At 42.8% G+C, this 14,415-nt stretch overlaps 1 protein-coding gene across 1 annotated transcript; it reads right to left on the bottom strand.

The window, feature by feature from the left end:
- Positions 1 to 1,937: 1,937 nt before the first annotated feature.
- si:dkeyp-69b9.3 (myocardin) lies at positions 1,938 to 12,992 on the bottom strand. Its single transcript, XM_046044551.1, has 15 exons — positions 12,938 to 12,992; positions 10,526 to 10,579; positions 9,491 to 9,546; positions 9,146 to 9,212; positions 8,316 to 8,444; positions 7,992 to 8,188; positions 7,662 to 7,802; positions 6,875 to 7,040; positions 6,561 to 6,756; positions 6,311 to 6,455; positions 5,603 to 6,190; positions 5,415 to 5,513; positions 5,141 to 5,278; positions 4,999 to 5,053; positions 1,938 to 4,909 (listed from the first exon to the last, which is right to left on the bottom strand). Exons 1-15 carry the CDS (start codon positions 12,990 to 12,992, stop codon positions 4,479 to 4,481), a joined length of 2,517 nt encoding a protein of 838 aa, XP_045900507.1. The 3' UTR covers positions 1,938 to 4,478.
- Positions 12,993 to 14,415: the final 1,423 nt, after the last annotated feature.

Consider the following 14,415-nt stretch of genomic DNA (forward strand, 5'->3'; position numbering starts at 1 on the left):
TTATAATTGCAAAGCAAACCTCTCAGAGGAGCACCACAGAAATCGAACCATAGCGACCTTCTGCCAGTGATCAAAGCCTACCTCCACCAGCACCCCCCCAACATCCCATCCCAACCCCCGACCCAAGAGACGAAACGAGAGTGCGAGGAAGAGAGAGGGAGACATAGAGGGAGGGAGGGAATCCACACAAACCACCTCACGTCTCAGCAAGAGCAGCCTGTTTTACATATGAAACACACCTTTCTCCCTGTAATTCCCATGAAATCGTGCAGGAAGCAGTTATTGCAGGGGACAAGGAGGAAGTGATGTGGAACGGCTAGAGGGGCCATTACAGAGAATCCCTCATTACACCCTAGTCACAGCTTTGGAGCATTACTCCTGTGAAAACACACTCTCACCCCTGGGTGGATAAGTCAAAGAGAATAGATTGTCTCATCTTATTTGTACTCTTTGTACCTGGTCTCTAGACCGGTATGGTAGGGTTAAACTTGTCAACATATGCAGCTCTAGCACGCTGTAAAACTAACAGACAGGCTGTTTTAGATCTCCGAGCTTAAGTGAGTCTAATGAATTGTCTGTTGTATCTTCATATACTTGCCTTTGATTGGAATGGAGATGGAGCCTCGCAACACATGTTGGTCTGTGATCAATCAATCAATTAATCAAAACACCTGCTTTTATGGAGGTAGCTCATTTGCAACAGTGTCTTACCCACTGAAGAGGACTATGAAGTCATCATGCCTGATGAGAAAAAAAGAGCGTTTCTTGAGGCGTCTTGCAGAGCAATATGAGTTGTTTGGCAACACATCAGAGAGGAAAAACATCCTGACTCATCTATCAGATATGGATCCATTAAGCGAAGTTTCTCCATTCATTAGGAGATACAGTTTACAGTAGAGACAGTTTGCTGGAATTTGTGAAAATGCAAATCATGGATTATAAAATAAAGAAAAACTGCTGCCATATTTCATAATGACATATTAACTAATGTTTACTATAATGTATCGTCTATGGATGGCAATGTAGGGTTATCGGTCGGTCCACCGAAATATCTCAACTAATATTGGATGGATTGGATTGTCATAATATTTTGTTCAGAAATTCATGGTGTCCAGATGATGAATCCTAATGACTTGGTGATCCCCTGACTTTTCCTCTACTTTTCCACCATGAGGTTGGTACACATATTCAAACACAAACATGAATTATAATGGCTTTGCTGATCCAGCACCATCATCAGGTCCAGTTTTAATGTACAACTGTATCTACGACTTTGGTTTATGACAAAATACCTGAAAAAATAATGACATTCCCATCAACCTTTAGCTGTATTTTGTGTTTAGTGCTAATTAGCAAATGTTAGCATGCTCGCACACTAAATTAAGATGATGATCACGGTAAACATTATACCTGCTTAGCATGTCATCATTGTCATTGGGAGCATGCTGACATTAGCATTTACCTCAAAGCCCCGCCTTGCCTCACAGAGCCAGTAGTCTCTTCTTTAGGTGCAAGGCCTAACATGTGGCATTATAACAGGTCTATCAAAGAAGAGTCTATTTCAGTTGCTGTGGGTGTTTAGTGGAAGGTCAACACAACTAAACTCACCGCCTGACCTTTTCATTTCTGCAATGTAATCTTTATGACCTAAACTTGTATATCTGGGAACCCCTTAATGGTACATCTAAAGGGGTTTATGCTGATACAAAATAAAATGTTATTGTATGAGTGTATAGTAGTGATACTTAATATAGTAGTAATATAATATAAAAAAAATAAAAAACATGACGTCTTTATATGATGAAGTATTTTAAGGCAAAACATCCGAAACATCTGACAGTTCTGAAAATAAATGGATACAAAAACAAAGGGGAACCACATAGAAAATCTATTAAGACTTTAATTTTCTTAATGCTTTTAAATACATTTTGGACAGTGATGGATATCTTTTGCAGGAATAAGTTACATAATAAATAAAAGCTAACACATTTTATTTTCTCTCACATTTTCACAATAAGGCATTTATAGCAGCAGGAGTGGCCAAAAGAGTCTCAGTTACCTGAAACACCCGAGTGTTTCCCGTCTGTTTTAACCAGCTTTAAATCTAGATCAGGTCAGTTTTGAACCCAGTTTAAAATAGAAGTATAAAAGCTATGAAACTGTCTCAAGAGTGTTCCAGGAAACTCTGCACCAGTGTTCGGAAATGAAATAAGTAACAAGGAAAACACTGATGTCGGACCTGAAGCACTGAAAGTCACAGGAGGTAGCATCTTACTCTCCTGCCTACCAATTTTCTTTGTTTTTTTATTTTTTCATTTATGCAGCAGGCAATGTGTATTGATGGCTATGATTATCACAGCCATCATCCACATTTAACTGCATTTTTCATAGTCTCTGTAGTGAAAGCTGTACAACAATTGCTTCAACATAACACTGTGCGTTGAGGGTTTGCCTATGCACAGATTTCTTCTTCCAATAATTTACCGTGGCAGTCTTGCTTACTAAGACACCGGCTCATCATCAGAACAAGGAACTGGCCAGCAGCAACACAGAAATGTTTGCATACAAAAAACATGACATAAACATACTATGACCTCAGATCTGCCAGTTTATGTGCCTTTTACACACATCATATTGCACTCAGCTATTAACCTTTATTTTAACACAGTACTGAGGAAAAAGAAAAAACCTTCCTTTTTTTCAAAATAAAGTGGTCTTACAGAAGGACTTCCATTTAGTCGTTAAATGATACAACTGTTCCTGATATGACTGATCCAATCAGAACACTATAAAATGATTGATGGGACATGCAGCAAATTAAGGGCAGAATATCACTTCATGTATATGAGATCTTGTATCTAAATTACATTTATCTGGTGCAGCAGAGGTTAATGGCAGCTAACCTCTGTCAGATTTTTTTTATTGATGTCATTATGTTAAGTGGGGTTGAGAATGGACATAACTCACTGAAAGAGTATTATGCAAACAAATAATGTGCCCATTTCTGCATGACCAATAAATCACGTAGAATATAATGCTTACTGTCATCATTAAGAAAATGTGCAGCATTTAATGTTTCAGCTTCAATTGACAAGCTCACCTCTGGTCATGTGACATGTTACATATTCTCCGAACATATTATTTTTGCGCTAATTCTACAGTGCATTTTCTCTAAATATAAATGGTCGTTTTGAAATGTACAGCAGAAGTTTAACATAAAAATGTCAAATAAAACATTTGTGGAATTAATTCACACTAAGTGAACAGGTGTGGCCATGGGGTTGGGCTATAAATTGGCTTTCCTAGTAGCAGGGTAAGCACTGTGCAGTGGGCCAGACACTGTTGGGGGTTAATCAGGGAACAAAATGACCACCTGTTTTTGCAAAACGATGAGGAAACTCTCACTTGTCTGATTGGTGCATTTGTATAGGGACTATTTTTGGGGTGGTTGCCTGATTGCTCTCCTGGAGAACGGTGACTTGAACAAGGTAATGTGGTTGTTCTGATGATTACACTGGATAACTACACTGGAGTTACTGCCTGCTGGCAATGAGACTACAATGAAATGTCTGGTCTGAAATACGGACACAGAAATCCACAGCTTCTTTTCCATGTCTTTCACATGTATCCTTTCATAGATCTGTCATACTATGCAAAAACACGCACACTTAATTGTAAGCAAATAACTACAAGTGCATTTGGCATTAATGCTTATAAATATACATGGAAGCATTTGGGTGTTGACACATACAAACAAAAGCAACCATGTGTGCACAGTCAGGCATATTGAACACACATACTTAACGCGCATACACACAAGCTTACGCACACACTTGCACGTACACAAGCACGCATACACACTGCTTGTTTGAAGATTCTGCCAGCTTTCTCCCTCTGCATGCCGACTGTGTGTCTGGCACCGGGGTTAAGGTCTGGAGCCACACACAAGCTGTGTGCTCTGTCTGGCTTTTACACACTCTAAATGGGCTTTATGAATGGCTGGGACTCAATGACTGAGTCAACACCAGGGGCCACACTCAACCCAATCCGACAACGGGTTTTGGAGATAAGTCAGAAACAACATTCTCCTAGCGCAGCCAGGAAGCATGTTTAAATTAATATGCCACCAGGTTTTATTTTGTTTTGCACTGCAAACATTGTGCCGTGGAGTGTGTCAATCCACAGATGTGTTGCTTGTTTGCCATTTCTGACTGAGCCCAAGTGCTTTTAAACAGTGCTCTGCAGTGTCTATGTGTGCATGTGTGCTCTTGTTGCCCATCAAAGCTAGCAATGAATCCAGCTCTCGACATTGCGTGGAGCCAGTGACTCTGACAGCCTTTCAACAATGAATGGATGGATGAATGGAGGCTATTCACGATCTTGTGCCCTCGGGGTGATGCATAAAGTTTGCCCCATTCATGACCATTGACCTACTGTACATACAAAGGAATTCCAAACAGATACGCGCACACAAGACCTCACCACTGCTCTATCATTAGATCCAACACTCGACTAACATTAAGATCTGTTTCCAGACTGAAGTCTGATTCAACAAAAGGAGCTGTTGGTGGAGTAAGAGGGCGGAGGCCAGACGTAAGCGTTTCAAGCCAGTCAGCAGCATCAAACAGTTTCGGAGCCCGTCGTTTCCGTGACTTCCCAGTGGACGGCAGAGGGGAGGTACAGATGGGGGGTGGAGGAGGGGCTGGCATCACCTGGCTGGGGTTTATTACAGCAGGAGATGGAGGGAGCTCCAGCAAGAGAGAGGAGCAAAGAGGTGATGGCAAGAAGTTGTCATCCTTACTGTACTGCTGAGAGGCCTGTATCTGATCGGCTTGAGGAGGCGGAGGAGGAGGTGACGGGCCGGGGACTGAGTGGGGAGGGGATTTATGATCACAGACATTGACAGAGGCTGGAAGAGAGGAAGTAAAGTGGATTAGACACAGAAAGAATTATGAGTGCCATTTAAGTTGTATTCTTTATTAATTTCCGGATACTCACCAACACAAGTCATAGGCTCATCCAGAATGTCATCTATGGACTGCCGAGGGTCCATCTGTGGGCAAAAGAAAGGAAAAACACTTAAATCCCACTGTACAAAAGGCTCTTTTGGTGATCTCTTCCTCTTTCTACAGACTCTAACCTGTGCTTTCTGTATAGCCTCCTGCAGTTCATCCTCCAAGCTGCGAACACTGGGCAAGGTCTGAACAGGACTCGCTGTAATCTGCACTGGCAGCTCAAAATCCTGGCCAATCACATCACACGGTTGGCAGCAAAACACCTGATTAGAAAGCAGGGGTAAAATAGTTGACAGGTGGTGATGAGAGTATGCTCACATGTTTGACCTGCTTTATAGATTGAAAGCTCTGTAGTTCACCCTTGAAAAGCGATATGTGTGCATTGTTTTGTGTGTTTACCTGTGTAAACAACACCTCTGTCTGTGTGTCCGTTTCTGGCTTGTCTACAGAGTATCCAGGATCCTGTTGCAGGAACGGATGAAGGGATCCTCCACAAGACTGGAGGAATAACAAAAAAGTGTCCTGTTAAATTAACTATTCTCCAACACCACTTCATAGATCAAAGGTTCAAGCATATCTTTGCTCACCTCATTGCCAGTGTTGGTGGAGCGGCCCCTAGGCCTGCTCCTTAACCGCTCCCTCATCTCCAGCTCCACATTCAACTCCTGTTGCTGTTGTTGCTGCTGCTTGTTCTCAGTTCTCCAGGGAGTCTCACACTGCAGGGGTGAGAAGGACGACATGGGTAGACTGGGACTTGGAGTTCCTGAGGCAGTGCTTGCAGGAGTCAGGAAAACAGCGTTGGTAAGACCACACTGTTCACCTGCCGAACTGACTGACACAGCATTCGAGGAACTATTCGGCACAGTATTCAGAATTCCATTTGAAGTGTCACTGAGAATCCCATTAGGAATTCCCCTGTCCGGGATGTACATCTGTTGGTTCGGGCTCCTGCTGGGCGAGTCTAGACCTGAGCTGGAGCTTGAGCCGGGGCTCTGGCTCAGTGGCAGCGGGGTGCAGGGGGTGAGGGGCTCCAAGCTGGTACCCAGCTGGCAGAGGGGAGTAGGGGTGAGGCAAGAGTGGGGAAGCTGGAAGGGGCGGAGACGCTGCAAAAGAGCGGGCTTGGTCCCGGAGACAGGGAGGCCACGCTTCCTCAGCTGCTTCCGCAACTCTGACACCTGAAGAAAGGCAAGAGACAAAGGTGAAAAGGACACTCAGAAGTCTTCACCATGAATTGTAAATAATACTTATTGCTATTACGCATTTTCTGCCTTTCAGTGCTTTCATGCTTTTCTTACTGTTAGATCAACAAGATTAGCAGGGAGAAGCTCAGGCTGGGACGCAGGGTTTGTGTCCATAGGGGTGTGGTATGTTGTGGCAGGAACAGGTTGGGGATTCAGGGGCATGGCTCCAGAAGTCTTCACAAGATCATTGTGATCTCCCCTGGAGGAATGACATGCATTAATTCACCGAAACTAAGGACTAATGTCTCATTGTTAAAGCAGAGATTATTCAAAATTTGGATTACCAGACAATCTGTTTGTATACCTTGGCACAACAGTGAGCTGTTGTTGTTGTTGTTTTTGTTGTTGTTGTTGTTGTTGTTGTTGTTGTTGCTGCTGCTGCTGCTGCTGGTTCTGGAGGATTTGCAGCTGGAGGAAGACCTGCTGCTGCTTCAAGAGATGGGAATAGGCAGGGTCTAAATACTGGGTAGGAGTAGGGCTCTTCTGTTTGGCTCCTCCACCTGGAAATAAAAAAAATGTTTTAGGCTAAATTGAAACACCTCACCACAAGAACAAGCCAAATGACAAATGAAAGGACCCTTTTAATACATCTAAAAAAGTAAAGCATTATATTGGTACCTCCAGTCCCAGGCCCTCCCCTCTGGTCTGGAGGAATGTACTGGTGATACTTGAGTTTCCTCATTTTGGGTTTGGTGTCCCGCGGTTTCCGTGGACGGGGGAGATGGTTTAAGTTGAGGGAGGTGGGCAGGGAAGACGAGCAGGTGGGGCTGGGAACCTGAGCTGTCTGTAAAGACACATAATGCCCACATTTCCTAAAACTGTAACCATACTAATAAAAGCAATTTCATACGGTATAAAACATCACAGAATTTCACATTGTTTGACAGCATTTGTCCCATGTCAAGGTTAAATTCTTACATGAAATGTACAAATGCCTCACAAATCTCTAGATGACAGCATGTGGTGGTTCTGACATACAGCCACGCCGCTTGTGTGTGAATGTGTTAACCTACAGGGCAAATACTGAGCTCCCCCAGAAGTGCAAATTGACAGTAATGAATGCAGAGCAGCTTAGAGCAGAGCATTGTGTTTGACAAAACAGAGGAGTGACCATCCTGTTAGGTTGAAGACCTCTACAATGCTCTTTTATCTTTTATGTTGTATACCTGCTGTGAATACCTGTCACTATAGCAAGTGCACACGCGCACACACATTGTGTATGTGTGTGTTGTTTTCCTGGACGAAAATGTTGTGTTATGCCTGCACTGTTGATGTTAGATTTTTATTTTGAGGAGTCACTAAAAAAAACTAAACAAAAAAGACCCATATAAAATTTTAATGAGCCAAAACTGAGAGCAGTGGGCTTTTTATGTGACAGCATTAGCAGGAACTAACCCTGCATTACCTTTGGCAGCAGGGGTGTGGACTGAGAGGTCAGATATATTCCATTTGGTCTCCCAGTTGTTGACATGGAGTTTGGTTCACCCAGTGTTACACTCATCGGTTGTCTGATGCCCTCGGTTGCCGGGAGCAACGCCAAACCAGACTGAAGACAGAATATCATATTGAAGTTGACATATGAGGCTATTTATAAACTCATTGTCTGTTAATATTCACTTTAATGTGTTCATCAGAGGTTATTGGTGGGAATTAATTTATCCGTCTTCCTTGTTGCTGCCAACATGTGCAATACATGAGTCTTGATCAAATGTGAATCTCAGTGTCGTTTCCTCACCTGAGCATGACTTGGGCTGTGGTTAAGGCCCGGGCCCACAGCTGAGAAGTCACTCAATAATTGGTCACCTGAGAGCCCTGGCAAAGAAGAAAATGCTGGTGATTGGTGAACGCCGTGTTGCTCAGTGGGCGAGGAGGGGGAGCAGGAGGAGATGTCATCTTCGAAGACATCAGCTGACAGAGGGAAAGAGTTAGGACCTGAGGAAATGAAAAGTTAAAGGAGGTAAGGTCAGAAGAGGAGCAGAGGAGAATGGGTGGAAAATGATAAGAATAGGTGTGACTGGTGTCTGTGTCCGCTGGTGTATGCGGATGGCGGTTGACTCACGGTTCTCCAGGGACAGAGTGTGTTCATGCTGTTGCTCCTCAGGTCCAGGCGGACATTGGTGGATCCTCTCAGTGAGGTCCTGCACCTGGCGAGCCTTCTTCTGCCTGTGGGCCCCACACACAGTCCTCTCTGCAGGGGGTGGGGGGGAGTAGTGCAGATAAGTGAAGAGAAGGGGACAGATGGGAGATCAGCAGAGAGAGAGGAGAGGGGATATGTGACGTGAGCATGCACAACAGTGTGGCCACAGGCAATCAGTCCTAATTCAAACCAGCAGTGGCATCAAAAAATAGTAAACACTCCTGCCCATAGGGAGATGTATTCCCTTGGACATGAACACACATTCACGCAACATTTTCAAAAGGGCAGAAGAGGACTGTTTAGGAAATCAGACAGTTTGAGAAGCCAGATATGATAATAATAGTATTTTCAGATTAAAAGAAAGGTTAGAGGGTGAGGACAGGAGGAGGAGAGATATGAGAGAGAGAGATGTCAGTAATGGCAGGAAGCGATGACTCTGACCCATGGAATGGCAGGTTTATCATGTGCTGTCAATCACTGAAATGTTTGCAGGCTGCTTAAAATGCAGCGTTACTGTGTGCAACAAGGTCACATTTCAATGTAACTGACAGCTGATGAGTCCATTGCCAGATTTACACACCTAATTTCCTCGCACAACTACTGTACAACAGGGAGAGGAGAGCAGAGATATGATCAAAAATACAGACAGAAAGAAAGAGAGAAGCAGGGAAACGTGTTACTATGCACGTTGCTGGGAGCATACACGGTAAAGCAGGAAGGAGACGGCAACATTACTGTAGGCAGGGCATCACCTTGTGCAGTTTCAGTTTTCAGACCACTAGGGGGCAACTTCTGAGCGGCACCATCTTCAGTTAGACGCTGCATCAGGAAACAGCAGGTCAGACCAACCAGGGCCCAGAAATTGCACACAGAAAACCACTTAACCCACTTGCTGGTGAAGGATACTTAATTCATTTCTTATGAACTTACAGCTACATGGAAGTAAAACACAGTAAACAAAAATGTGGTCTCATTCCATTCAATCAAATATAATCAAGGACACAGATGAATATAAATTTTTAAAAATTTGTGGAGGGGGAAAGAAGTGTTGAAATATCATGCAGTTGGATATTATTAAGAAGCTGGATGCTACTCACCAGAGCTTCACTCTGGTCTTTCTCTGCTTTTTGAGGGGGGCAAGTAGGTTTCAACCCTATGGGAACATACAAGAGTTGGTTAAAAGATGAAATGACACTAGTCTTTTTATCCAAACTGTCATGTTGTTGTTTTTTTGTTTTTATCAGAGAACGCTAGCCTAGAAGAGGAGCAACTCAGGTGAAACAGTGCATCAACAAAACATTTTCAGCCTTCAGCTCATCCCTTCAAGTTACAGTATGGAGCATCTAAGGCACACTTTTGTGTTGGCAGGCATCCGAATGCGCAGTGCTTCTTGAGCACCCTTCAGCATCGGACAACGAGGAGGGAACTGAAGTAATGAAGCAAGGTGCTATGCCTGTCGAACTACGTACCTGAGATTTCTTTTGTATTTCTACACTCTAGACTAGTCTCTGTGTGTCTTGTGCTTATAGAACAATTTTATGACACCTTTATCTTCAGATGATAACCTTTATCTTAACGCATTTGCATCCAAATTGGCAAAGTTATCTTCATTTCAAAACTCACTACAATGAAAAGATGCAAGCTTTTTTTTTTTTACATCTCTGACATCTGCTGTATGTGTGGCCTTCTGCAGACTAATTAATGTGAATACAGTGCACATTTTGCATATCATGTCTATTTGTGGTTAGCAGCCTTATTGTTCGCACCGGTTCATAATGAAACATTTGCATAAATGTTATTCTAATTATATCCCTGTTATTCACATTGTTTGGTTAATGCTGGGATTATTACAGAAGATATACATTGTATTTTCACAACATTAGCCTTCATAGTCAAGTAAGGTAGGCTCTTGCACAATCAGAGGTTTTAAAATCATATAATTAACTAGCGACTTTAGACTTGAAAAATAAAATCAAAGTAATGTAATAGCTGGTCAAAATAAAATAAAAGTAAAATCATCATTTACTAATTCAATCATCTGTCAGTGAAAAGAGGTGGGCTGAAGACCATTAATATGATATCCAACCTGCAATCATAGTCACAGTCACTGTTAATGATACACATGGACTAACCAGGGTCTGCATTGATTTCACTCTGCCTTCGGTTCTGAATCCTCAACTGCAGGACTGAAAGACAAGAATAGAGATTGAGCTGGCTGCAGTAAAGAATGATGAAATATCACAAGTTGCACTGATGGAACAGTAAGTTAGTTTGATTTGTCCTTTCAGGATAAATGATCTGGGAAAATAAATGACGCTGACGTAGAAAAGCTAAGAGTTGAGCAATGCAAGACAGCATGATCGCTGGTAAATGATATGGCCTTGTAATTTATACCCCCTGACTTTGCAATGCTCGTACATTATGTATCTCATTACATGCCTGCACACATCTACACACGATACCTATGCACACAAACGTTAACATTCAGTGCACACACAACAGGTGAAGCAGGGTAGGGCAGGGCTCCTTACACTGAGTGCTTCTTCCCATGATACATTTCGGCGAGTTTTGAGACCTGAGAGACCTGAGAGACCTGCCGACGAGAGGGGAGGACTGTGCAGGGGGGTTGAGGGCAGTAACTATTTATCTCTCAGTATGTCTATTTCTGTTTATCCCATCCCCCCTTCAGCTGTCCCGCTCTCTCCAGAAGCCTCTCATACATCGCCTCCTCCTCACGTCATCCTCATTTGTGCTGCTAACTATACTCTTCCTGCTTTCCTGCCTTTCTGACAACTCAAAACAAATGTTTATCGTTGTAAAAATCTGGATTTAAAGCAGATTAACACACAAGTTAGGGAAGCAGTGCTTATCACATTCACAGGAGTTTATTTGATCTGATCTGTGTGTGTGTGTGTGTGTGTGTGTGGGAGGGGGGGGGGCATGAGATTGTTTTGTATTTTAACTTGAGGCCAGTTGCAAGTCTTGATAAGTCAAAATAAATGCATTTCTTGTAAAATGCTGGCTTCTAAAAATCATTCAAATTAAACAATCTTTGACCTTAACATATAACTTTTGTGAAATGATTTGGGCAATAGAACCAGGCTCAGCAGACTCCCAGTGATCAGGGCCGGACCAGGACGAAACACAGCCTGATGCCGGTATGACAACAAGGAATACAGTACTGAGGTGATTACTGAGGCACTGACCAGGACTCGGGGGAAGGAGAGGCAATATTTACACATCTAACTCTGTGAATTAAGGGTTTATTTATTAATCAGAGTTGGTGACTGTGGAAAGACGGAAAGGTGAGTTTTTGTGTCTGTCGAGTTTGAGTGTTTTATGATGAGTTAACAAGGCAATTAGCTCGTAAGTGAAAGAGAGATTCTTGAATTCTGAAGGTATACAGTTGTATTTTTCTGTTTGATAAGGAAAAAACATGTAAATAGATTTTCCTTTCTTGACATTTTGAGAGTTTATTTACATTTATTTATTAGACTAAAAAAAGCTGAAAGAGATTGTGTAACATTAAATGTTTTAAACTAAAATTCTGGTCATGTCTAACACATTGTACCTTTAAAACAATTCATGTCAAAGGTCAACAAAAAGAGATAAAACAATGGATAGCAACTCAAACACACTGTATCATATCATACGTTGACTGAGAATCATCAATGCGTTTTTTTTTCACAAAGAAACAACGACATCAGTGTGACATACTGGCAGACTCCTTAAGCTCTGCTATGTGCATTCATGTTTTCAAACAGAGCAGCTGCCCTAAAGATTAACATGTTCCAGCAGGTGTGTGAACACCTAAAGGACTGTGTCTATGTCGTTTCCTCGTCTTTCAATTTTACCAGCCATTTACGACAGCTGCTTGGGAATACAACAGCAGCCACGACAACTTGCAGGGAAGCTTGTATTATGCAGTTATAGCAAGGTTGTTCTATGCTGTTGGTCACCAAATGCTGGGTGTCTCCTGAAATTTGTAATCAGTAGATATATTGGATTAGTAAGTAAACTAATTTAGAATTCATTACAGCTATTCTTTGATTACTTACAGACTTTACAGACTGTGATAGGATATCATCAGTCCATATTCATTAACTCATGGTCTTTTTTCCAAACTGTTGCTTATTCAGACATGAAAATGTAATGTTATAGAGATTTGAAACCAAGGTGCTTTAAATGAAAAGAACTGGCCCACTGTCTGTTTTAAAATGCGCATAAACAAACCAACCCATGTTGTTACTAAAGTGTCACACAGTAACATGCAGAGATCTTTAGCCTCGGGCTCAGTCTGACTGACTCAATCTATAAGATATCTCTGTCTGTGGGTAGCAATCACTAAATCCATTCACCATGATCAATGCCTTCATTCTACTGATCACATGATACACAACATGACTGACCAGCCAATAACCTTCACAAAACACTTCACCGGATGCTAATGTTACCAATTATGCCTGAGATGTAAAGCCATTTCTATGGGAAAATAAATCCTCCTCTCCTTTAATTGCTGTGAGTTGAGACTCCTGGATCCTCACCTGAGCGGAACTTGTTCCGGATGAGAAGCGACTTCTCGGAGGCCAGCAGTGTCATGGTGGAGGGGAGAATGAGGAGCCAGGGAGTGGAGCAGAGAGAGAGAGAGGGAATACCTGGTGTCACTCTACCAGGAGGAATGGACCCCTCTCCTTCTGTCTCTCGCTGCTGGGAAAGCAGAGGAAGCAGAGGAGTGAGAGAGACAGATGCTTGTTAATCCACTGATAGACACAAACCGATATTGATAGAGGCACACAAAGCACAGCGGAGATAGATTGAGGGGGAAATAGAGACGCAAAGCCTCTCAGACCTACAGGCAGACTGAACACTGCAGTGAGCTGCTCTGGCAACAGCAGGCCTCCCTATAGACAGCCTGTCATAATCACACACAGAGTCACAGAGGCCCACCCACAGAGACAGAACTAATGACACAGAGAATTAAACAGACAAGGAGTGTTTTGGAGAGACAGAGCAAGGAGCCAGCAGAAGAGAAGGAAGAGCAGAATCGAGCTTGCGTGAGTGACAGAGACATGAAGCCCCAGCAGATATTCAGAGTTCAGGGCTGGAGGACAATGATTGTGGCGGACAAACATGAACTCGAAACACCTACGGCATCTCGCAACACATTTATACTGTGACAGCAGGACCACATATATGTCATGCACTAAAAGAAGAGGCGCTGCCTCTCAAATAGAAAGCTGGGAATCTACATAAACTGCATTAGTGCACACACACAAGCTATTAACAATATTGATTTGAACTGGCCAGGCACAGAAACCCCAAAGGAAGCCTGTTTAAAGGGAATGGACAAACACACATACAAAACCACGCACACGTACTTTGGAATAGCTGAGGTTATGCATACTAAATGACCACAGTGCTCCTCCTATTCCCAATCCCATAAATGCACACACCTGACTTATTTACAATATGAAGAGTCCAAAAGAAGGCCACTCACTCTCATGAATGCAATCGAATAACAAGCAATTGATTGAGATTTCTTGTCTGGCACAGGCATTATTTCACAGTAGGGCACCGAGGCACAAGAAGGCACTGAAAACACTGAGAGAATAAAGCAAGAGAATGAAAGAGAATACTTACAGGAAAAGAGAGAATTGAGTCCTTCGGGGGAAATTGGAGTGGATTTAAGATTAAATTGAGAGAGGTGCAAGATGGGGGAATAGAGGGAAAGAGAGAACTTCGTAGTGCGTTTAATGACGATTTCTTTCTTTCATGTTCTTTTCATATCCTTTTTTTTCTTCTGTCGCTTTTCCACACTTCTTTTTTCCTCCTAAAGGTGAAATGCAAAGAGAAAAGGGATCTGTGGTTCCTTCGTCCCCTTGCGGTAGAAACTCACCCGCTCTACCTCTGCCTTGCTTTCTCTGCCCCCTCTCCCCATCCGCCCCAAAGCATCCTAGATCCTTGGTGCCAACTGTGAGTGACTGTCAAACTTTACCCCCCCCCCCCAACCCCCCCCCCCCCC

This window comes from Micropterus dolomieu, linkage group LG03 (assembly GCF_021292245.1).
Source record: "Micropterus dolomieu isolate WLL.071019.BEF.003 ecotype Adirondacks linkage group LG03, ASM2129224v1, whole genome shotgun sequence".
Lineage (NCBI taxonomy): Eukaryota > Metazoa > Chordata > Actinopteri > Centrarchiformes > Centrarchidae > Micropterus > Micropterus dolomieu.